Source organism: Gracilinanus agilis, chromosome 1, assembly GCF_016433145.1.
Source record: "Gracilinanus agilis isolate LMUSP501 chromosome 1, AgileGrace, whole genome shotgun sequence".
In the NCBI taxonomy this organism is placed as follows: domain Eukaryota; kingdom Metazoa; phylum Chordata; class Mammalia; order Didelphimorphia; family Didelphidae; genus Gracilinanus; species Gracilinanus agilis.
Window position 1 is genome coordinate 737873398 of NC_058130.1, and position 24767 is coordinate 737898164.

Sequence of the window (24767 nt, forward strand, 5' to 3'; positions counted from 1 at the left end):
TCTCTCTCTCTCTCTCTCTCTCTCTGTCTCTCTCTCTCTGTCTGTCTGTCTCTCTCTCCCCCCCCTCTCTCCCCTTCCCTCTCTTTCTAGTTTCTTCCTGGAATGCGACTATGGCAGTTGGGTGAGAGCTTGTCAGGAAGTTTTACTCGTGTGGTCTTACTTTAGTTAGAAAATTAGGCTTTTAACTTCTATTTTTTTCTTCTACTTCACTTGATTATTAATAAATCTTATAAAATATAATACTTGGAGTTATTGGATATTAATTTACATTTTACAGAGAGTTGCCCATTTCATGGGAAAGTTGTTATTGCTTAGGGGTCTCCTAGCTAAAATGATGTGGCAGAGTTCCCAGGTAGTCCTGATTCTGAAGCCAGTCTTCTTTATACTAGGCTATGCTGAATAGTCATTATTATTATTGGCATAATAAAAAAGAGGGCTCAAACCCCAAATCCATCTAACGCTAGCTGACTGATCTCAGACAAATCACTTAACATCTGTAATACTCAGTTTCTCATCAGAAAATAGGCATAATAATATTTGTACTCACAAGGTTGTTGTGAGGGAAGAATTCTGGAAGCCTCTGAGCTCAATAGAAATGGGAACTATTATTATTATCTCTCAGGGACCTGGCTCACGAGAACAAAATTAGAAAAAAAGTATTTGTGTGAGAGCAGGCAGCCTAACGTGGTGCAAGAAGCACTGGCCTTAGAGTTGGGGGTCCTTGGTTCAAGCCCTATCTCTGCCACTTCCTATGTGACCTTAGGTAGGTATCACCAGGGTTATGATGTCACCCTCTTTGGACTTCTATTTTCCTATCTATAAAATGAAGACACTGAATTTGTGGTATATTGGCCAGACCATGGGATCTGGGTTTAATTTTCAGCTCTGCTACTACCTCTCTGTATGACCATGGGCAAATAATTAAATCTCCTTGAGCTTCCATTTCCCCATTTTTAAAATAATCAGGTTGGACTCAGCATTCTCTAAGATTCAGTTTTAATCTGAGATTCTTTTTGTCTAGGAAGACAGAGTGAGGGGAAAGGTGGAATAGTGGGGGCAGCAGCAGCAGGATAGACACTAGGACAGTGATGGTGAAATGATGGCACATAGAGCACTCTCTATGGGCATTCAGCTACCCTCCCTCCCCTGCCCCAGAGTTTGTTACTAGAAAGGCAGAGGGACTTGGGCAGAGCTGTACCCCTCAACCTCTCCACTGTGCCCAATAACATTTTTTCACATCCCCTGCCCCTGTGCCCTGCAGCCTAATGGGAGCTCTTCCTCCCTCCTGTGTCTGGGATAAGGTGGGCGACTCACAGAGCAGGTGGAGAGGGGAGCACTCAGGTCACTCCCCTCCCCATCTCTACACTCACTTTACCCACCCTTCCACCCAGCAGCCCAATGGGAGCACTTTCTCCCTCCCCTGTGAAAGGCACTCCATCTCTAAAAAGTTCACCATCACTGCACTTGGGGGAAGCCAGAGAGAGGGGTGCCTAGAAGGGAGGGTGTTGGGGCAGTTGTAGTTTAGATGATGCCCTGCCTGCTAAGGATAGATCTGGAGAAGTCACAGGATCCTCACCTCTGGAGGGAGCTGGGGCTCCTCGCGATGGTGCTGGCCTTCTCCTTTGGCCCTGTGCAGGTCCTTTCTTTGTTGGCTCTGCAAGAGAAGGAGAGCAGGATAAAGAGGTCCAGTTCAAACAAAGCAACCCAGGGTGCTCTATTTCCTAACCTTGACTTTCTTGTGAGAAGGCAGCAGCTGAGACCCCGAGCTTGTGCATCCAGGTTTTTGTTGGGGCGTCTCTCCTTGGCCCTCTCCCTCTTCTCCCAGACCCTCCACGTCCCCTGCCCTCTCTATCCCTCTGCCTCTCTTCTCCTTTTGGTACAGCCTCCCACAGATACTCACTGGAATTCTTAGGAAGCCCATCACCAATGCTGACTATCAGGGTCTTGCCACTGGCTTTCAGGGTGGCCACCTCTCCTGGACCTCGGGAGAAGGTGATGGTTCGGGATCCTCCTCCACCCCAGCCTTCCTTCTTCACCCGGAACTGTAGTCTGAAAGAGGGATGAGAGAGTCAGGGAGGAAGAGCCAGATAAGCTCTGTCTCTTCTTATTTTCTCTCTCCCATCCCCACGCTGTGCTCCTTGCCACTTTCAGAGTCCCAAGAGGTAGAGAAGGGAAGGAGGGGATCAGCATTTGTTAAGCACCTGCTATGTGCAAGGCACTGTACTTCAGCACTTTCCAAGTATCATCTCATTTGATACTCACAACAACCTTGGGAGGGAGATGCTAGTATGATCCCCTTTTTGCAGTTGAAGAGACTAAGACAAATGGAAGTTAAGTGACTTGCCCAGGGCCACAAGTCAGAGGCTAGAGTTGAACTTAGGTCTTACTAACTTTAAGCCCAATACTTTATCCACTGCACCATCTAGCTGCCTTATAGGTAGGGTGGTAGGTATGTCATGATCTTGTAAAAGCAATTTTCTTGGGAAGGGTTGTCCTCATTGATAATTCAGGGATGGGTAATGATGGCTTCAGAGAAAGTGATAAAGGGGAAAGGAACACCACGATCTTTGCCAGATCATAGATTTAAAGCTGGAGGAAGGGAGAGTAGAAGCCCTCCCACTCCCATTTTACCAGTTAGGAAATTGAGGCACAAAGACTTTAAGTAACTTGCCCAAGGTATAGCTGGAAGAAGGGACAGTAGAAGCCCTTCCACTCTCATTTTGCCAGTTAGGAAATTGAGGCACAAAGACTAAGTGACTTGCCCAAGGTCCTACAGCTGTCTGTGGCAGGATTTGAACCCAGGTTCTCCCAACTCCAAGTCTGGTGCCCTGTCCATTACACCAAACTCTAACTGAGGTACAGGGGTGGACAGCATTATCTCTAGTGGTCTAGCATGGATCCTAGAGCTAGCCCCAACTGCCTCCACCATTCCCTACGTGTCATCGAAGGTCAGAGTCAGGACATTGTGTGTGAGTTCTTGGAAACGCTTGCATAGGAGACTGATGAGCTCTGTTTTGAAAACACTCTCCAGGAAGCTGTCTGCTCCGACTTCATGGAGGATGAAGAAGTCATCTTGCCTGGTGCTGGAAAGAGACACATAGACAAGGGAGTGAGGGGTACTGAAGGTCATGGGGGGAGGCTGGGTGGTATTAGGTAGTGAAATGTGCAGAGAGGGCTCCTGTCTTCCTGGTGGTTGGAACTATTTATTTGCTTCAACAAAGTATGATCAGGGAAATGCTAGCCTGATTCCGGACCCCCCCGCCCCCAGGTCTGAATCCCACTCCAACACATCCCACTGTGGCCTCAGAGCCTCCTTTTTTTGACTCTGTTAGAGTGAAGCGAATAACCCTTCCACTGCCTCCTTCTCTGGGTGGCTGTGAGGAAAGATCTTTGTAAACCTTGTTGTCTTTCAGTCGTGTTTGACTCTTCGTTGATCCCAGTCGGGATCTTCTTGGCAGATATACTGGAGTGGTTTGCCATTTCCTTCTCCAGCTCATTTTCCAGCTGAGGAAACTGAGATAACCAAGGTTAAGTGACTTGCCCAGGGTCACCCAGCTAGTACAAGGCCGAGGCTGGATTTGAACTTATGAAGATGCATCTTCCTGACTCCAGGTCCAGCACTCTATCCATTGCTCCATCCAGCTACCCTTTGGAACCTTAAATAGGATCTATTGTTATTGTAATTATTATTATTATTCACAGAATCTAGAAGTTGGAAGAGAGAGCAGAAGCCCTTCTAGTCCAACCTAGGCTTGACCAATAATCCTCTCTGCAATAATGGTGGATCCATTTTGCTTGAAGACTTCACTGAGAAAGAACCAGATCTCTCTGCTATCAAAGGCAGCACTAATTATTACAATTACTCTTGTGACCATGTGTCCTATTGTAACCTTGAGAGGGGCCTGAGTGAATATTTCCCAAGCCAAAGAATCAATCCATCCTCAGTCACGATTTATTAAGGACCTACTAGGTGCTAGGACTTTAGACAAAAATGAAATAGTTCTTGCCCCCACAGAGCTCACATTCTATCAGAAGAGGCAATGTGTACATGTATGTTGTTGTTCAGTTATTCTTCAGTCGTGTCTAACTCTTTATGACCTCATTTGGGATTTTCTTGGCAAAGATACTGGAGTGGAATGCCATTTCCTTCTCCAGCTCATTTTCCAGATGAGGAAACTGAGGCCAACAGGGATAAGTGACTTGCCCAAGGTCACACAGTTAGTAAGTGTCTCAGGTCACATTTGAACTCAGAAAGATGAGTCTTCCTGACTCCAGGCCAGCACTCTACTGTGCCACTATCTAGCTGTGATTGGCAAACATATATAGACTTTGCAAAATAGATAAGTGTGTCCTATTATAAACTTGAGGAGCTCAGAGTGAATATTTCCAAGGTCAGAGAATCAATCAGTCACCAAACAACATTTATTAAGTGCCTCCTCTTAAGCCAGGCATTGGGCCAGGTGCCAAGGATAGAGGCACCCAGATGGAGTATGGTGAAGCTTGGACTAATCTTGGAAGCCATCTTGGCTCTTCTCCTAACTTAGATCTGTGAGTTCAAGCAGGTGTTCCCTCTCCCAGGTTCTTTGTCTGCCAAATGAAGGGACTGGGCTGTCTTGATGATTGACATAGGCAGATCCCTATGGTTCTTTCCATCTTTGACATTCTCCAACGATAAGATCCCTGACAATTCTGAGTCTCTGATTTGTATTCTAATCAAATGCTGGGGCTGAATTCTATGTTAAAAGTTCCAATGTCTCTTTCAGCTCTGCCATTTCCTGTCTTAAGGCTCTGTCCCAGCTGTGATGTTTTCTGGCTTAAAGATCCTTCCAGCTATGACACTCTGTTTTCTGTTTTCAGGTCTCATCCAACTCTTACATTGAGTCGCTTTGGAATTGGGAGTGGGGAAAAGCTGGGAAGGGACTGCTCTCATAAGAGAGAAGGCAAGCTTTTGGAGGGCAGGGAGGGTTTCACCTTTGCATTAGCCCTACCCACACTGCCTGCATCCTAGCCTAGTGCCTACTTGTGGAAGATTTTTAATAAATGCTTGTTGATTGATGGATTCTGTGGTAGAACAGAGAGGTGGAGGGAATCGTGAAATGACTTAGAATTGAAAGTGATCTTAGAGACCATTGAGTTCAAGTCCCTCATTTTACAGAAGAGGAAACTGAGGCTTAGGGAGGCTAAGTGATTTACCAAAGGTTGCACAGCTAGCAAGTGGCTGGGACAGAATTGGAACTCAGATATTCCTGGCTCCAAGTCCAGTACTCTATCCACTCTACCAAACTGAAAGGAGGAGGTTATGTGGTACAGGGGGAAAGCACCACGGATCTGGGGACAGGGGACCTAGTTCAAATCTCAATTCTGCTCTTAATTTTCAGTGAGAACCTTGAACAAGTTACTTTCTTCCTTTGGGACTGTTTTCCCTCTTATAAACTGAAGGAGACCACTACAAACTCCCAGCTCTCAATTCTGTGGTCCTGGGACCTATGGCATGATTGGTTGGAGTGAAAAGAAGGGAATAAGCATTTATATAGCACCTATTGTATACCAAGAAGTGTGTTAAGCACATTACAAATATTATCCCATCTGATCTGGTGGCTTTTACTACCTCCATTTTACAGTTGTGGAAGCTGAGGCATTTAAGTGACTTGCAAAAGGTCACACAACTAGTGTCTCGGGCCAAATTTGAACTCAGATTTTCCTGACACCAAGCCATTGCGCCATCAGCAGCCTCTAGAGCTAGCCAGTCTTCTTCTTGCCTCAAATCCCAGTTCCCCGGCTACAGGGAGGCTATGGGCAATAGGAAAAGGGGAGGACTCCTCCTGCAGAGGGTAGGTTAGAGATGTGGGCAAATGGATGGATGATTCTCTGACCAGCTGGGCTCACCTGAGGGAGACCCCCCGGAGGGCCTGGATTTCTATTTTCTTCTTTAGAACCTCTTGAATCTGTCCTTTCTCTGGACCCTTCTTTACCTTCTCCCGTCCGATCACATACACATATTTGGGAGTCAGAATTAGGTCTCGCTTGATGGGCTGTGGGGAAGAACAGGCATTGCACTGGGTATTAGAACAGGGCCTGGGAGGAGATGGCTAGGTTTTCTAGGGGCTACAGGAGAGCTGCACAAAGATTAATACAACAGAAAGAGACCTATGGAGACCTGGGTTCAAATCCTACCTCTGACACTTAATATGTATGCAACCTTGGGTCTCTTTCAACCTCAGGATCCTTATCTATAAAATAGGAATATAAATACTTAAAGTCTCTACCTCCTAGGGTTATTATAGGGGAAAGGGACCTTCTCTTTTCTTTTATTTCTTTATTTTTTAAACCCTTACCTTCCATTTTGGAATCAATACTGTGTTTTGGTTCCAAGGCAGAAGAGCAGTAAGGGCTAGGCAATGGGGGTGAAGTGACTTGCCCAGGGTCACACAGCTGGGAAGTGTCTGAGGCCACATTTGAACCTATGACCTCCCATCTCTAAGCCTGGCTCTCAGTCCACTAAGTTACCCAGCTGCCCCCAGGGACCTTTTCTTTTAAAATTAAATTTTAAAATTATTTTTAAAAGTGCTATATAAATGTGAATTATTATTACTGTTATTATAGGGGCCTCTGGACCTGGGGAGAACAGGGAGTAGAAGCTCCTCTATTCATGGATCCAGAGCTTGAAGTGGCTTTGAGGGTCATTGAGTCAAATAGACTCATTTCATATATAAGTAAACTGAGTCCCATAGAGATCAAGTTACAGAGGCAGGAAGTAGAAATCCAGGATTCAAGTTCAGGACTTCTGAATGTGGAGAATCTGAGTAGGGGAACTAGAAGGAATGGAGGGGGTCTGACCCAGGGCTGGAGCAGGGCCATCCTCACCTTGAAGCGCCGGTCATACTTGGTGATGGAATCTGCAAAGTCTACTCGCTCCCTCTTGGTCAGAAACTGGCGAAGCTCAGGCCTTGACTCCAGTCCCAGGTAGTCACCCACAAAGTTCCTGTTGATGCTGTTCCTTCTCCTTTCCTTCTTGTTTAACAGGATGTTGGAGGCTGTGGGAGACCCAGGATGTGAGATCTCCAGGCTTGAAGCCCAGGGTGGGTTCAGGGGCCTCCATCCCTCCAACCCACTCATCCCATGGCTCACCTTCCTCTCGCATCTGCTCGTATCTTCTCACAGCCACATGGCGCCTCCAGGCCTTCTGGATGGTGCGGGCAAAGCCATCAAACTTCCGTTCTCGCATTTCTTCCAGCAGAAAGAGCTTGGGGAGGGAGATAGCAAGGGCCTGAGGCAGAGCCTAAGCTGGCAGGATATCCAAGCTGACATCCCCTTCTTCCCATTTTGAACCATTTTATTCCACCATCTTCCTCTTTCTTCCCCTTCCCTGAGGCTGCTCTACCCCCTACTTAGTCCCTCATGTGAAGCAATGAGATAATATAGAAAAGCATTCTGCAAACCTTAAAGGATGATATAAATGTCTATTATAATCATTTAGCCCTACACATAGATCACATGCCATGGAAATCCAGTCACATATTGTAGAGAGCCATAAATAAACAGTTCAATCTGTAAATCCTATCAGATCCAGCTATAGCTAATGATTATAAGTAATTGAGGGATCCTTTCATTATTAAAAGTTTTCCTCTGTAATAAATCATTTTAATTTAAAGAAAAGGGGGAAATAGGTGGGAAGCCAGTAAGAGAATAGATAAAAATCTGGGACTCCTCTTTTGACCTCTTTTGTGATCCTTGTGATTTCTTGTTGAAAAGTATTGTGGCCTTATTGGAAAGCTGTAAGTTCCGAGCAAACCAACATTGACGAGGTTAACATTCTTCCCCTTTGGTCAGAAATGCAGCCAAGGCAGAAACGTCTGTTAGATGGGGCATTTCACCCCGAGAAAAGTATTCTCAGACTTGGCTTGGTGATAACAAATAGAGCGGAAAGTCCAGCCTGGTTCTGATCTTCACCTTGAAGCTTCTAAGCCTATTGTATTGTCTGTGTTAAAAATACAGCTCTGTGTAGTTGTGGGAAACTATCCTTGTGCTTTCGGGTGAAAGGGAGTTTGAATTTCTTATATAATAAACTTGTGACTCAATGGCACTTCGGAGAAGCAGCTATGAGTTAACAGTCCAGATCGTCTCCCGTGTCCTCTTATTTCCTTATCAGCTAAGCCGTCCTCATCAGATTATCAGAGATGATAAATAAATCTGGAGAACATACGGCGCACGTACATGAGTTACGTGGATTGTACAGACTTGTGGCGGCACGTGGGTTGCCTCCCAGCGCTTGCTTAGTACAGAACCTGGCACACAGTAGGCTCTTTATAAACATTTATTGATTGATTGACCGGCACAGACCGCACACAGCGCCTGGTTCACATCCCTGCAGGTCACACGCACGCAACGATCACTGTTCAAGTCAAGCATTCATGGAGCACCCACGATGGTCTGAGAGATTCCCTTACCGACTCTGGGTTCTTGACAAAGACCTTGGACCGTCCCATTTGGTACTGGTCGGGGTCCATGTTGACAGATCGGAGCAGGTGCTGCACCCCTTGACGTTCATCCCCACGCCACCGTGGCCACGTCTCGGGCGTCAGGATGGCGTACCTGGTGGCGTGAGGGGTAGTTAGGGCAGGGCTGGCCACAGGGTGTGAGGGGTAGCCTCTACCCTCCCCACCCCTCTGCCCCATTCCATCTAAGGCATGCCCAACCTTGTGCCAGGAGGCAGAGCACAGAGGATCATGGGCTGTAGGATTTGGAACATCCACAGCACCATGAAATGAATGAATGAATGAATGAATGAATGAATGAATGAATGAATAGATTACACTTTTTAAAAAAAATAAACCCATACCTTCTATCTTGGAGTCAATATTATGTATTGACTCCAAGGCAGAAGAGTGGTAAGGAAAATGACTTGCCCAGGGTCACACAGCTGGGAAGTGTCTGAGGCCAGATCTGAACCCAGGACCTCCCATCTCTAGGCCTGGCTCTCAATCCACTGAGCTACCCAGCTGCCCCCCTGGCTTACACTTCTAATGCCCTCTCTATGAACCAAAGACTGGGATTCCAAGGAATGGGAGTTAGGCTCAGCCCCTCACCTCTGCAGGAACTTTGAGAAAACGCGACGATACGCAAAACCAGCACGACGGACCCGGATGTTTTCTTTCAGACCCAGATACTCCACCTGATGCTTCACCCTGGTGTCCACCAAGGGGCAAGGGCAGTCAGTGCATAGAAGGGCTCAGCTTGGGGGGAGCAGGGCCATAGGAAATGGCCAGAGGATCGGTGAGGGGGCAGGAGATCAGGGAGGCAGGGAGCGAGGGGGTGAGGAGCTCGTTGTGAAGCCGGTGGGCCACTCACCTGCTTTCCTCCCAGTCATGGGGCCTCTTGGTCTCGTTGGGCTTGATGCATCGGATGTAGTGGGGTGTGCACTTCGTCAGAGTATCCACCAGGTTATTGGCCTGCCTCTGAGAGAACACAGATGGAGGTAAGAGCTGGAGGCTGCTTCAGACCTCCCCTCTGCAGCCCCCACATCACACACTAATTCAGTCCCAGAAGGTACGGAGAGGAAAGGAAAGAGCCCGAGACATGGTTTGTTGTCTTCTCTTTGGATCCAAGCTTCTTGAGGACAGGAACTGTCTTTCCTTCTGCTTAGGTTTGTGATTTCAGTGCTTGGCGTGTAGTAAGCACTTAATAAATGTTTCTTGAGGGGCATCTAGGTGGCACAGTGGATAGAGTGCCAGGCCTGGGGTCAGGAGGACTTGAGTTCAAATCCTGACCTTGGGCAAGTCACTTAACCTCTGTTCAATTAAAATGAGGATAAAATAGGGGGAAGCTGTGTAGCTCAGTGGATTGAGAGCCAGGTCTAGAGACGGGAGGTCCTGGGTTCAAATCCGGCCTCAGACACTTCCCAGCTGTGTGACCCTGGGCAAGTCACTTAACCTCTGTTCAATTAAAATGAGGATAAAATAGGGGGCAGCTGGGTAGCTCAGCGGATTGAGAGCCAGGCCTAGAGATGGGAGGTCCTGGGTTCAAATCCGGCCTCAGACACTTCCCAGCTTTGTGACCCTGGGCAAGTTACTTAACCCCCATTGCCTTTCCCTTACCACTCTTCCACCTAGGAGCCAATACACAATATTGACTCCAAGACAGAAGGTAAGGGTTTAAAAAATTAAATAAAAAAAATAAAATGAGGATAAAATAGTACTTTCCTTCCAGGACTGATGTGAGGATTGACTAAGATTATATTCATAAAGTTCTTAGCACAGTGCCTGGCACATAGTAGGCACTTAATAAATACTTTCCCCCTTCTCTTTCCCTAATCCGCCATCCATTTGATGGCACTTTATATGCTTAATTATAGCTTTCTTGCCACTCTTCTCCCTCCTAAGACTTCTCTTCTCCTAACTAAACATCCTCTGTTCTTTCGAGCAATCCTGGCGACACCTGACCTTGAGGCCCCCCAATATCCTGGATGCCCTCCTCTTTTCTTTTTCTTTTTGAAACCTTTACTTTCTGTCTTAGACTCAATGACACGTATTGGTTCCAAGGCAGAGGAGTGGTAAAGGTTAGGCAATGGAGATTTTTAAGTGACTTGCCCAGGGTCCCACAACTAGGACGTATCTGAGGTCAGATTTGAACCCAAGACCTCCCATCTCCAGACCTGGCTCTCTATACACTGAGCCACCCAGCTGCCCCTTATGCCCTCCTTTTGACCCTCTCTACCCTATCATTGCCCTTCCTAGACAGAGCTATGATCTTGGCTCTGGTTCTTACTAGCTGCAGGCAAATGACAAATGACCCTCGGACCCTTGCTCGCTATAGTGAATCCTTTAACTACTCTGGGCCTCAGTTTCCTCATCTATAAGCTGGGTTGGAAAATACCTCCATTACCCACCCCTCGGGGCTGCTATGAGGAGATAACTGGTGGAAAGAGCTTGGCCGACGTCAAAGGACTTTAGGAACGTGGCTACTTCTCTTTCCATTGGTCCTGGGGGCGAGTGGCTGCTCCTACGATTTTCTGGGTCAGTCGGGACTGGCTGCTTTGATCGGGACGAGTAACTCCAGCCACGGTTGGTGGCCTGGTTGGTGGGAGGTCCTGGCCAACGTGGGGAAAGAGAGTCGGACTTGCCAAGAGGTGGACAGAGACGTTGGGCTGTGGGAGAGCCATAGACTGGGGCTCTTACCTTGATCTTGGAGCCTGCAGTGCTGGGCCGGCCCTTCTTCTCTGAGTCCAGCTTCTCGGGGAAGAGCATTCTAATGAAGTCACTGTGGGGGGTAACACATGGGGTTGGGGCTGGGGGCTCTGCACGACTCCATCCCCTCCCAGCTCTTGGCCTTCCTTCCTGACTGCCCCCATCCCACCCACGTGCCACCTGTTGTGGCTCCCCAGCCCTGGTGCCCTCCTCTCTGCTCCTTGCCAAGGCTTCGGGCTTCTCCCAGACCACTGTCCTTACCCATCCCTCCAGCTCCTAGTCCTTGCCTGCCCCAGATGCCCTCAGCTTTTTTTTTTTTTAAAACATTAACTTCTGTGCATTGGCTCTTAGGTGGAAGAGTGGTAAGGGTGGGCAATGGGGGTCAAGTGACTTGCCCAGGGTCACACAGCTGGGAAGTGTCTGAGGCCGTATTTGAACCTAGGACCTCCCATCTCTAGGCCTGACTCTCAATCCACTGAGCTACCCAGCTGCCCCTCCCAGATGTCCTCTGCTTGTCCCAACTCCCTGCCCGTCCCTTCAGTCCTCGTGCCGCCCCGTCTCCAGGTGCCCACAGCTGCCACTCACTGTTCGCTGCTCTGCATAAGCTCGATGAGGTCTGAGAAGAGCACGTCTCGGTTTCGTTCACAGAAACCACTGACATCATAGGAGACCTGGGCAAGGAAGAGGCAGGGGGAGGCCTTGAGCAAGGAGCAGAGCCTTGGGGATCCTGGCACAGGGAAAGCTGGGAATTAGGGGCTCTGGGGTCCCAGGGAAAGGGGAAGGCAGCCGGAGAGGCTCCGGGGGCCTCTGGATTCCCAGAACATGAGGACGTTCCAGGGAGAGATAAAGTAGGGGCAGAGAGGCCCCCCTGATGAGTATGGGGTAGCAGGGGCCTCAGGCTGGGGGCAGAAGATAAAGCATGGAGGGCACACGGTGTCCCTAGGCCAGGAATATGTTTATCCCCCCCTGTTTTTACCCTCTAAGGTTTACAAAGCAATTCTCTCCCAGCCCAGGGAGAGAGGTGATTGTGCAAGTCGCACTTCCCCTATTTCTCAGAGAAGGAAGTTGACACCCAGACCAGACAGAGGAAGGCCTCCTGGCCTTCTGAATCTGCATTGAACCCTCAGTCACACCAGTCTGCCTCTCCCAAAATAACAGCATGCACTTACATAGTCATAGAGAGCACTTTCCTCACGAGGGCCCCTGGAGGTCATTGGTGACAAATGTGCCCATTTTATAGATGAGCAAACTGAGATCCCAAAAGGGGACCTGACTTGCCTCATGTCACACAGGTGGTAAATAGCTAGCTGGGACTTCTGTGACTCCAAATCTAAGGCAGTCTTTCCCCAGGACTTCTCTAATCAGTGACACCACATGCACTTGTCCTCAGCCCATCTTTTACATAGCGTGTAAGAAGGATCAGAGGGAAAGACTTGCCTTCAAGTTCCACCTCTTACACATCCTGCCGCGGTGACCCTGGGCAAGTCTCTCAGTTGCCGCAGGCAACTGTCAATTAATCAATCAATCGATCGATCGATCCATAATTTTTATGCTTATTAAACAGAGCAGGGGCTGCTCTACTTTGATAAAGGGAATTTCAGAATCCAGGGCTTTCTTATATGAAGGAATTCACAGGGCCAGTCCCTCTCCCTAAGTATAAAGCACTGTTCAAGGCCCAGAGAATCCAAAGGCAAAACAATAACAGATCCCTTTTCTAAAGGGCTTATTTTGGGGCAGCTGGGTAGCTCAGTGGATTGAGAGTCAGGCCTAGAGACAGGAGGCCCTAGGTTCAAATGTGGCCTCAGACACTTCCTAGCTGTGTGACCCTGGACAAGTCATTTGACCCCCATTGCCTAACCCTTACCATTCTTCTGCCTTGGAGCCAATATACAGTATTGACTCCAAGACAGAAGGTAAGGGTTTATATATATATATATAAAGACTAGAGCGCTTATTTTACATGGGAAATGAGAGGTGGAACTTGGGTATCTGGGAGACTGGTGGAGCCTGGGGGAGTCCCAGGACTGATGAGGGCTGGTGTACAGGGGGCTAAACTATACCTTGCCCGCATAGTGGTGGATGACAAAGCCTGAGTTCCAGCTGTTGAAGTGTTCATGGCATCCCACGGCCCCCTGTAGCTTCTGCAGCAGGGTCTGATCAGCCCCATCACCCGTGGCATGCATTGTGGCACACACATCATCCAGGACACTCATGATCCCCGGAGGATTCTGGGACCAGAGAAAAGGCTCAGCCCCGGAGACCTGGCCCAGCCTCCCCTCTCCATCCCATGGACAGCACTAGGCACCGTCCTCCCAAAGATCCAGGACCCGATGGGCTGTGCACACAGGACCACAGATTCAGAAGAACTTAGAGATCATCTGGTCCAAAGGCCTCATTTTTGTGAAGGGAAACTGAGGCCCAGAGAGAGCGACACACAGAATTGGGTTCTTCTCACTCCAACTTCCTACCATACCACTGTGCCTGTCCAAACTTCTGCCAAAGTCCCGGGATCAAACCTGGGACCTTCAGATCTACAGTAAGACCCTTACGATGATAGTCTAGGACCACTGATGACTTTGGCCTTGACCCAGACCCATTGGCTGGAGGTCACGATGGAGACAAAAACAATCCATACTCCAAGCTCCCCCCTTCCCGGGGATGGGCATCCACAGCACTGACTGGGAAGAAATATTGCTCCCCTCCTTCCACTCCCAGCCTAGCCCTTTCTCAAGGCTCTTTGCCCAGCAAGGAGTAGCCACTCACATAACCCAGATCCTGGCCTTACCAGTTTGTTCTCGATGAGGTCACACACAATCTTGTTGTTGAAGTACTGGATGGGGCTCCACTTGATGCCTTCCTGAACATATTCTTCCTGGAGAGGAATGGGGCACATGGCAATGAGTACTGGGCAAATAAGGGGGAGCTAAAAGGAGGCAATGGTCACAGAGAGACTCTTCCAACCCATCAAGGAGCACAGAGTTCCTCTGACTCTCCCAACCCTTGTCTCCATTCCTCCATCCCAGGAAGCACCAAGGACTCTGAGAGATGAACTTTCCTCTTATCCTGCCCAGATTCAGGTCTCCCTCCACCTGACTTCCCAGCTACCACCCACCCTCGTTCCCATCTCCTCTTTAGGTGAAGGCTTCCTCCATTTGAATGGAAACTCCCTTTGATACTAAAACAGAAGGTAAGAGTTTTTAAAAGGAGGAGGGCAGCTAGGTAGCACAGTGGCTAGAGTGCCAATCTAGGAGATCCCGGGTTCAAGTCTAGCTTCAGACACTTTCCGGCTATATGACCCTGAGTAAGTCACTTAATCTTGTGTGCCCAGCCCTTGCTGTTCTTCTGTCTTAGAAATGATAAATCAAACAACTCTGAGATACCACCTCACACTTATCAGAATTAAAATATGACCAAAAAGGAAAAAGGTAAATGTTGGAGGGGATGTGGGAAAACTGGGACACTAATACATTGCTGGTAGAACTGAACTGATACAGTCATTCTGGAGGACAATCTGGAACCACACTCAGGGGGTCATAAAACTATGCATAATACCCTTTGACCCAGCAATACTACTACTGGAGCTATAGCTCAAAGAGATCAGAGATAGGAGAGAAGAACCTATTTGTACAAAAACATTTTTAACACCTCTTTTTGCAGTGGCAAAGAATTTTGGAAACTGAGGAGTTGTCCATCACTTGGGAAATAGCTAAACAAGTTGTGGTTTATGGATGTAACAGAATAATACTATTGTGCCATAAGAAATAACGAACAGGATGAATTCAGAAAAACCTAGAAAAATGTATTATGAACTGATGCAAAGTGAAGTGAGCTGAACCAGAAGAATAGTGTATACAGAAACAGAAATACTGTACGTCAATCATCTGTGAATGACTAAACTATTATCAGCAAAATAAGGTCTCAAGATAACCCCAAGGGACTCATGTTTAAAATGCTCTCCACTTCCCAGCTGTGTGACCCTGGGCAAGTCACTTCACCCCCATTGTCTAGCCTTTACAACTCTTCTTCCTTGGAACCAATAAACCGTTTTGATTCTAATATAGAAGGTAAGGATTTAAAAAAATTTTTTTTAATAAAAAAAATAAATAAAATGTTCTCTACAGCCATGGAAGGAACTGTTGGAGTCTGAATGCAGATCAAAGCATGCCATCTTTCACTATATTTCCTTCATGAGTTTTTTATTGTATATGTGATGTGTCTTTTGTCATGGCATGCATATATATTGCATGAGAGCACTGGTATAACCTATATTAGACTATTTACTGCCTCAGGGAGGGGGTGTGAAGGGAGAGAATCTGAATCAAAAAATGTCAGAAAGTATTTCAATATGTAATAATATATAATGATATATGATATTATATATAACATATATAATATGATATATAATAATAAATAAATTCAATTTACAAAAATAATTGATATTAAGGCTTTTTTTTCCCTTAAAGGATGGATATTCCTTGAGGGTAGGGATTCGTACCTGCTTGTATTTATATCACCAGGGCTAAGCACAGTGCTTGCCACATTGGGTAAGCACTTAATAAAGGCTGCCAGTATTTTGTCTGGGGAAAGCCAGAGCTGAATAGAAGCACCTGAGCATCTATGCCCAAGGTCAGCGATGGAGGGCCAAGACAGGCCAGAAAGGGCTTGGAAATCCCTTGGAAGGAGTACTGAGCGGAAACCATGTCTCCTAATAAAAGCACCATGTTCCAGTCAAGCCCAGATGCTTCCTGTGACCCATACACAGTAGTACTCCATCTCCAGGCTCAGGCTCTCTGTGCCTGCAATATAACCCTCCTTACCTTTGCCTAGAAGAAAAACTAGCTCCTTCCTGGCTCAGATCCTACCCAAGATCTGCCTTAATTGATCCCCCTAATTTTTGTGCACTGCACCAATTGGGTATCTATTTCGTTTTAATTATATGGATTGTGATCTTCCTAAAGTATACATCTGACCATGCTACTCCCCTCACTCAATAGACCTTAGTGTCTCCCCATGACTTCTAGGATCAACAGTAAAATACTCCATTTGGTTTTGAAATTCCTTCATAAGGGGACAGCTGGATGGTTCAGTGGATTGAGAGCCAAACCTAGAGATAGGAGGTCCTGGGTTGGCCTCACATACTTCCTAGCTGTGTGACCCTGGGCAAGTCACTTAACTCCCATTGTCTAGCCCTTCCTGCTCTTCTGCCTTAGAACCAATATTTAGTATTGATTTTAAGATTGAAGGTGAGAGTTTAAAAAAAAAAAGAATAAATCCTTCATAGCCTGCCCCACCCCCTTTTCTAATCAGCATCATTATCTTCTTATTCTTGTCCTTTTTTCTTACCCTAGATCTTAGAATCCATACTATGTATTGGTTCCAAGGTAGAAAGAAGAGAGGTAAAAGCTAAGCAATGGGGGTTAAGTGACTTGCCCAGGGTCACCTAGCTAGGAAGTATCTGAGGTCAGACTTGAACCTAGCACCTCCAGCCTCCAGACCTGGCTCTCAATCCACTGAACTACCCAGCTATCCCTCTTTTCTACTTTTCTTACACCTTATCCTTTCCCCAGTCCCCCATAATACTCTGTGGTCTCCCTGGTGTTCCAAATTATAGTAAGAAGACAATCAATTTCTTGACTTTGGCCATTTTCACTGAGCTGTTTCCTATGCCTTCTATTTTCTCCTTTTCCATCTTCACCTTCTGGCTTTTCTGACTTCCTATAAGTCCCAGCTAAAATTTTACCTTCTACAGGAAGCTTTTCCCAATCCCTCTTAACTCTGGTGTCTTCCTTCTGTTCATCTTCTCCAATTTATCCTGTCTATGGCTTGTTTCATACATAGTTGTTTGCATATGAGATCGTCAGGGCCTTGAGGGCAGGAACTGTTTTCTGCCTTTCTTAGTACCTGGCACATAGTGAGCTCTTAAAAAGTGTTTGTTGAGGGGCAGCTGGGTAGCTCAGTGGAGTGAGAGCCAGGCCTAGAGACGGGAGGTCCTAGGTTCAAACCCGGCCTCAGACACTTCCCAGCTGTGTGACCCTGGGCAGGTCACTTGACCCCCATTGCCCACCCTTGCCAATCTTCCACCTATGAGACAATACACCGAAGTACAAGGGTTTAAAAAAAAAAATCTAAAAAAAAAAAAAAGTGTTTGTTGAGAGGGCAGCTAGATAGCTCAGTGGATGGACAGCCAGATGATTCAAATCTGACCTCAGACACTTCCTAGCTGTGTGACCCTGGGCAAGTCACTTAATCCCCACTGCCTAGCATTTACCACTCTTCTGCCTTGGAACCAATATTCAGTATTGAGTCTAAGAAGGAAGGTGAGGGTTTAAAAGAATTTCTTTTTCTTGTGGGGCAGCTAGGATCCTCAGTGGTTAGAGAGAGCCACTGGATTCAGGAGGACTTGGGTTCAAGACAGAAAGTAAGGATTAAAAAAAAAATTTGTTAACTGAATTCAGAGTGCTTCTAATGTACCAGTGCCATCTCTGAACCAAAATGTAAGAATATTATTTCTATCCCAATTAGATTTCATCTTTTGAGATCTGGCCCCAAAGGATTCAATTTGAGGAATGCTACCACTTTGTAAAATGTAAATTGAGACAAGAATGGAGCAGTTCTTGTCTTTTTCTGTCCTTTCCTTTGTCCCTGGTGTCTGGGCACTCACCTGTTCAGCCTTCAAGGTCAGCTCGATGAAAATCTGCTGTAGTTTCTCATTCACGAAGTTGATGCAGAACTGCTCAAAGCCATTTCTCTGGGGGCAGGAACGGGGCATGGAAGAAATCATTGTTCCCTGCTTTCAGCCCATTTCTCTCCCCCACAATCCCATTCCTTCTAGGGTGGCACTGAGGACAGTGGATGAACGTCTGACTCTTTAAGGCTAGGAAGAAGGGGAAGCTACGTGGTAGGGATGGTACCAGAATGGGGGAAAAGGGACTCGGTGGCCCAAGCTGGGGGTCTCCTGTGTTGTCTGTTACCTGGAATATCTCAAAGCCATAGATATCAAGGACTCCAATGCTGAATTCTTCTTGTGGCTTCTGCATGGCTCTGTTTATGGCCTAGGGAGGGAAGGGATACAGCCTGGGATGTTTGTGAGGAGGCAGAAGTTTTGCCAAAACCCACCCTCCGTCATCAAAGGTGAGCACTTCGCCTTGGCCCCTGTCCCCCTCGGTCTGTGTCAGGGAAGAATCAGATAGGGGAGAAAAGAGCCTATGTTATATGGCGAGTAGAAAACAAAACTGAAGAGTCAGAAAAATCTTATTTTGAACCCCCTCTCAGATACTTTCCGGATGTTGAATTTCAGTTTCCTCATCTGTCAAATGGGTATAATAATAGCACCTACCTTATTTGGGTAATGTGAATTGGTACAACCATTTTGGAAAACAATTTGGAATTATGCAAATAAAGCAAATAAAATGTCCATACCCTTCTGAACTAGATATCCTTTGGGCTTATACCCCCAAAAGGACAAGAAGTGAGTCTGCATATACCCCAGAATATTTATGGTGGCACTTTCTATAATAGTGAAGGATTAGAAACAAAATAGATGCTGTTTGATTGGGGATGGCTAAATGAGTTGAGGTACATGCATGTAATGGAAGATTTTTGTGCTGTTAGGAATAATATGTGGAATGATTTCAGAGAAGCCTGGAAAGATCTACTTGAACTGATGCAGACAGAGTGAAGTAAATAGGACCATGAAAGCAATATACATGATGACTACAACAATATAAATGGAAAAAACTACCAAAAAGCCAAAACCCCAATTGGGGAAATTATAAAATGACAAAGAACAAGCATGACCTGAAAAGCAAGATATCAGAAGATATCTCCACCCTACCCCAGTTTAGGAATGAGTGGTCCATGCGTGTAGGACTTTTTAAGTGATCAGTTATACTCATTTTTTCCTCTCTCTCTTTTGGCTTTAAAAAATATTATTTGTCTATCCACAGCCAAAGAAGGAACTGTTGGAGTCTGATTACACACCAGAGTATTCCATCTTGCAGTTTATTTCCTTCACAGATTTTTTTAAAATTAAAATCTTGCTTTCCGTCTTGGAATCAATATTAAGTGTCTGTTCCAAGGCAGAAGAGTGATAAGGACTAGGCAATGGGGGTAAATAACTTGTCCAAGGTCATACAGCTAGTAAGTATTTGAGGCCTGATTTGAACCCAGGACCTCCCATCTATAGACTTGGCTCTCAATCCACTTAGCTGTTTCATTCTTCATTCTTCATGAAACTTCATGAGTGTCTTCTGTCACAGCATGAGTATTATAGGATTGCATGAAAGCAGTGGTATAACTTCTATCAGACTATTTGCCACCTCAGGCATGAGGGGGAGGGAGGCAGGAAGGAAGAGAATCTGTATTGTAAAACGTCAGGAAATAACCATCAAAAATTGTTTATACATGTAATCGAAAGTAAAAATAAAAAGAGTAAAAAATATTGTTATATGGGGAAGAGGAGGGATCCTGGGGAAAATTGTGGTGACATGAAAAAAAGACATCAAAAAAAGCCTTTTTTTTTTTTTTAAAGGGTGGAGCCAGGACTAGAGTCATGAAGTCCTGGGTTCAAATTTTTTTTAGGCAATGGGGGTCAAGTGACTTGCCCAGGGTCACAAAGCTGGGAAGTGTCTAAGGCCAGATTTGAACCTAGGACCTCCTGTCTCTAGGCCTGGCTCTCAATCCACTGAGGTACCCAGGTGCCCCTGCTGGGTTCAAATTTGACCTCAGATACTTCCTAACTGTGAGACCCTAGGCAAGTCAAATGATCCCAATTGCATAGCCTATTTTTCTATTGTGTAGAATCAATTCTAAGGCAGAAGGTAAGGGTTTTAAAAAAGTAGACCAGGGCAGGCAGCTAGGTAGCTCAGTGGATTGAGAGTCAGGCCTAGAGACAGGAGGTCTTGGGTTCAAATCCAGCCTCAGACACTTCCCAGCTGTGTGACCCTGGGTAAGTCACTTGACTCCCATTGCCCACCCTTACCACTCTTCCACCTAGGAGCCAATACACAGAAGTTAAGGGTTTAAAAAAAAAAAAGTAGACCAGGGGCAGGTAGGTGGCTCAGCGGATTAAGAGCCAGGTCCAGAGATGGGATGTCCTGGGTTCAAATGTGGTCTCAGACACTTCCTATCTGTGTGACCCTGGGCAAGTCACTTAACCCCCATTATCTAGCCCTTACTGTTCTTCTACCTTGGAACCAAGGTACAGTACCAATACACAGTATTGATTCCAAGATGGAAGGTGAGGGTTCACCAAAAAATAAATAAATTTAAAATAAATTAAAAAGTAGACCATGTAAAAGTCTCATATATATATATATAAGATTTCTCCAAACCCTGCCCTGGTAGACCCCCCTGAAATGACTGATCCAGGCCTTGCCTCCTCCTGGGGTTTGCCCTTCTTATGATCATAGTTTCTATGGCTATAATGCTTTTAGGTTCCAAAGCCCTTTGTACGTATTGCCTCGTGGATCCTCCCCACAGCCCTGCAAGGCAGAGACCATTATTTCACTTGTGTGCATTTCAGTGCCAGGCCCAGGGTGACCCTCCCATAGATGTCTGAGGTGGCATCCGGGGCTGGCACTCCACCGTCCATTGTGCCAAGGACACCTCAGCCCTGCCACTTCCCCGCCTAGCACGCTAGCTCTTACCTCCACCAGGAAGTCAAAGAGCCGGGCATAGAGCCCCTTAGCCAGGGCGTCTCGAGTGTAGGCGGCCTGCTCCACGCCCAGTGTCACATTGATGGACTCCGTGCGGCCGCCCCATCGGCTGTCCATCTTACGACTGGTCAGCTTGTCTCGAAGGCGCCCACTGTCGATGGCTAGCAAGTAGGCAGGGAAGGCGAGCACTGGGGAAAGGGCCAGGACGGGCTCTGAGGTCACGGCTGGACGTGCCTCCCCAGCCCCCCCCCAGGACAGTTCCTCGTGGCCTTCATTTTTCCTTACCTCCTACTCCCAGTCTCTGCTGTCCCCTAACATGAACAACCTCCAAGACTCTCCCCCAACCATGGAACCCACCCTCTCCCCTGGGTTCTCGGGGCTTCCCCACTGGGGCGCAGCCCACGCTCCCCCTTAAGACTCACAGTCTGTACACTCCACTCTGGCGTAGTTTCCCTCTTCGCAGAAGCTAATGTTCCCCAGGTGTAGGATTCCAGCCACAATCTGTAGGACCAGCTGCTGGACATTGGGTGGGATTCCGATGACCTGCATAGCATTCTGTGGACCAACCCCAAGGCGGTTAATCCCTTTATTGGGAGCCTGGCCCCAGCTTCAGCCCCTGATCCTGAACCCATTCCTGTCCCTGTCCTTGTCCCCTGGCCATTTCCTGTCTCTGCTCCTGCCCCTTCCCCTCCTGCCCATATCTTGTGTTTGCCTTTGTTCTTTTTGCCCATCTCCATCTTCTCCCTCCTCTTCATGCCTGTTTTAGCTCTTCTCTCCCTATTCAGCCCCTGCCCCCTGGGTGCTTTGCTGTTATCTTGCCCCTGTTAGTGCTCCAGCCCCAGCCTTTAGACCCTTCTCTGGGGAGATGAGCCAATGCCAGTTTTAGCAGGACGGAGAGTGGGAGGGCATTATGGATGTGGAGGAGGAGGAGACAAGGGTGTAGCTCCTATATGCATGAGACCTGGCCCGGGAATGGGCGTACTGTTTGGTGTTTGGCATGGGGATGTGGGGCCCAGGGCCCGCCCAACAAATCTAACATGGAGAAGGTGGCCATGTCCCAGGCCCAGGCACTCCCCCATGGGCTCAGCCTAGATATGGTGGGGGAGGGATTGGTGGGAGTAGGGGTCGCTGGGCCCTCACCAGAGTCTCATGGAAATCGTTGAGGTCATTGGTGCCATCCACCTTATACGTGTCAGACTGGTTGAGGTAATAATAGTAGTCAGGGGTCATGATGCCCAGATTTTGCCGCTGCTCCTGAGAGGCACCTTCTAGCAGCTGGGGGTAGGAATGGGGAGGGAAATGGTAGAGAAAAAGATAGATAGATAGATAGATAGATAGATAGATAGATAGATAGATAGATAGATAGATAGATAGATAGATAGATAGATAGAAGGATGGATGGATGGATGGATAGATAGATAGATAGATAGATAGATAGATAGATAGATAGATAGATAGATAGATAGACAGACAGACAGACAGACATAGATAGATAGACAGACAGACATAGATAGATAGACAGACAGACAGTCAGACAGACAGACAGACAGACAGACAGACAGACAGACAGACAGATAGATAGATAGATAGATAGATAGATAGATAGATAGATAGATAGATGGAAGGAGGGAGAAATGGAGGCATGGCCCTCAGTGGACCCTGCCTCCTTGAACCAGCCCAGTATCCTGCCCTGGTTGATTGTTAGAATGGTCTGTAAATCCAATGATCATCTCTCAAGCTAGTCATTTTTATGATCCCCACTCAGGCCCAGCTCCACCCTGTCCTCGACCACCAAGGTCTCTGTGTCACTTCTTGCCTCCCTGATTCTGGGTCCCAGATGCCTCTACCCCAGGCCGCTGACCCTCTGGTTTTCTGCATTGCTAGTTTCTTCCCCTAACTTTGAGTCACCTCTTCTCACTGGGCCCCTGAATCCACAGTGGTCAGCATCCATTCTCTTCCCCTACCCTCTTCACTCATGCCCACCCTCCTTATAGAAGCTTGTAGTTGTTTCACAGATCTCTATCATGGATCTACGTATGGTCTCCTTGAGAGCAGGGCCTGCTCCACTTCTCTTCGCATCCTCAGCACAAAGCCTGGCACCGAAGAACTATTTAATAACTGTGCGGACATCCAAAGTGATGAGTCCCCAAAGCTATTTTCCAAGTCCTTCTTTGCTCCCAGGGTCCCAGCATTGCTCCCCCTAGCATGTCGCACCTGGTAGTAGATGTGGAAGTTCCTCTCATTCTCGTTCTGTGAGACCACTCTAGATTTCTCCAGGAGGAAGTTGGAGATCTTGCCCCCATCCGGCTCCCCTCCTCGACTGAACTGGATCTCAAAGTACTTGCCCTGGGCCCAAAGAGACCAGTCAGTTCCTTGCAAGGCTACTGTTGCTGCACATATATGTACAAGGGAAAGGATCTCGAGGGGTGAGACTTTGGAGCCAACATTTCCTGGGGTCCTTTGGGGAGCAAGAGTCGGCGAAGCTAGAACCTCAGCTATCTAGGACCTACAGATATGGGCTCATAGACTTAAGAGCTGGAAGGGATCTTACAGGGCCGTTCATCGGATCTCACTTCATTTTACAGATAAGGAAGCTGATACTCAGAGGGGAAACATTTGCTCACGTAGCAAGTAAACAGCAGAACTGGGATTCAGAGCCAAGTTCTTTGGCTCCCGAGTCAAGTGTTCTTTCTGCTTTCTCAAGGAGGAAATGGTTCTTAGGGCCAAACTGTTCGTACTGGGTACTCTTCCATTCAGTGACAGGAGAGAGTCCCATGGGTTAAGCTGGGCAGGACAGGTTTCAGGGAGGTAGGAGGAGGCCTTGATCTGGCCCAGAGAGGCCGGGTGGCATGGAGAGGGATGGCACCAGTGGCAAGGGGCTCTGGGATGGGAGTGTTGAGCACATGGACCGAGGCCCTTGTGAAGAGCTGATGTTGCTGGGCAAGGGCCATGGGTGGGTGTTGTGGGCTCCAGAACCCGGACTGGGCAGACTCACAAAGCGGCTAGAGTTGTTGTTGCGAACGGTCTTGGCATTGCCGAATGCTTCAAGCAACGGGTTGGACTGCAGGATGATGTCCTTTACGTGCTGCAGTGGGGAAATAGGGAATAGCTGGAGATAGACATAGAGCTAGAGAACAGGTAGAGAGCTAGCCGTCAAGGGCTGCTCCTGCCCCATACTGACTGTGTGAGGCCAGGCAAATTGCTTAACCTCTCAGGGTGCCAGGCAGTCCTTTAAGACTCTAAGTGGCAGAGAAGGTGCCAATAACCTGCATTGGTAGAGGGAAGTCTCTGCAGTCAGGAAGTCCCAAATTCTAATCAAGTAATGGGTCCAGTCCTTGGCCCTAGCCCATGTGCCAGGGAGGAGGCACAGGCGGGAATTACGGAGAGGAGCCTGGAATGCCTCCTGGCTTTATGTCCTTCCTCTGACCCTGGGCAAGTCCCTTCAGCGCTCTAGGCAAACTCTAAGTTGCAGAGGTGCCCACCTGGGAGTTCTTCATACCAAAGAAACGACAAGTCCAATCGACCCTCATCTGTCTCATTTCTCTCATACTCTAAGATTTGGATGGCATTTCTTCCTGTGAGGAAGGCAGTCCAGGCATCTTATCTCCATTTTACATGTGAGGAAACTGAGTCCCAAAGAGAGGAAGTGGCTATACAAGCAGGCTAGATTGGAGCCAGGACTCAATTTTAGTTCTCCCGACTCCCTACTACCTCTCTAGGCACACCCATCTTGGGTAGGAATCCCTTCCGAGATCCTCCTAGGAATCTAGATGAAAAGCTGGAAAGGGATCCTGGAGGTCCTCAAGTCCAGCATCCTCATTTTTTCAGATGAGGTAGCCGGGGTTCAGAGGTTAAGTGACTTACTCAAGGTCACAGAGCTAGGCTTTCAACCCAGGTCCTCTGGCTTCAAATCTAGCTCTTTCCAGTG

The 24767-nt window shown here is 47.4% G+C and overlaps 1 protein-coding gene across 1 annotated transcript in view; it reads right to left on the bottom strand.

Annotated features, from left to right (window-relative positions):
• The window catches only part of MYO1F (myosin IF), a 32739-nt gene that overhangs the window by 3669 nt on the left and 4303 nt on the right, over positions 1–24767 (bottom strand). Inside the window, exons 6-25 of the mRNA XM_044685378.1 lie at positions 23835–23924; positions 23054–23185; positions 21980–22114; positions 21262–21394; positions 20831–21027; positions 18155–18235; positions 17845–17931; positions 13969–14055; positions 13244–13411; positions 11769–11854; positions 11175–11256; positions 9349–9455; positions 9087–9185; positions 8448–8592; positions 7129–7243; positions 6865–7034; positions 5887–6032; positions 2937–3083; positions 1901–2049; positions 1577–1654 (exon numbers count right to left, since the gene is read on the bottom strand). Coding sequence (XP_044541313.1) covers positions 1577–1654; positions 1901–2049; positions 2937–3083; positions 5887–6032; positions 6865–7034; positions 7129–7243; positions 8448–8592; positions 9087–9185; positions 9349–9455; positions 11175–11256; positions 11769–11854; positions 13244–13411; positions 13969–14055; positions 17845–17931; positions 18155–18235; positions 20831–21027; positions 21262–21394; positions 21980–22114; positions 23054–23185; positions 23835–23924 — 2434 coding nt within the window. The remainder of the gene's footprint in view (positions 1–1576; positions 1655–1900; positions 2050–2936; positions 3084–5886; positions 6033–6864; positions 7035–7128; positions 7244–8447; positions 8593–9086; positions 9186–9348; positions 9456–11174; positions 11257–11768; positions 11855–13243; positions 13412–13968; positions 14056–17844; positions 17932–18154; positions 18236–20830; positions 21028–21261; positions 21395–21979; positions 22115–23053; positions 23186–23834; positions 23925–24767) is intronic.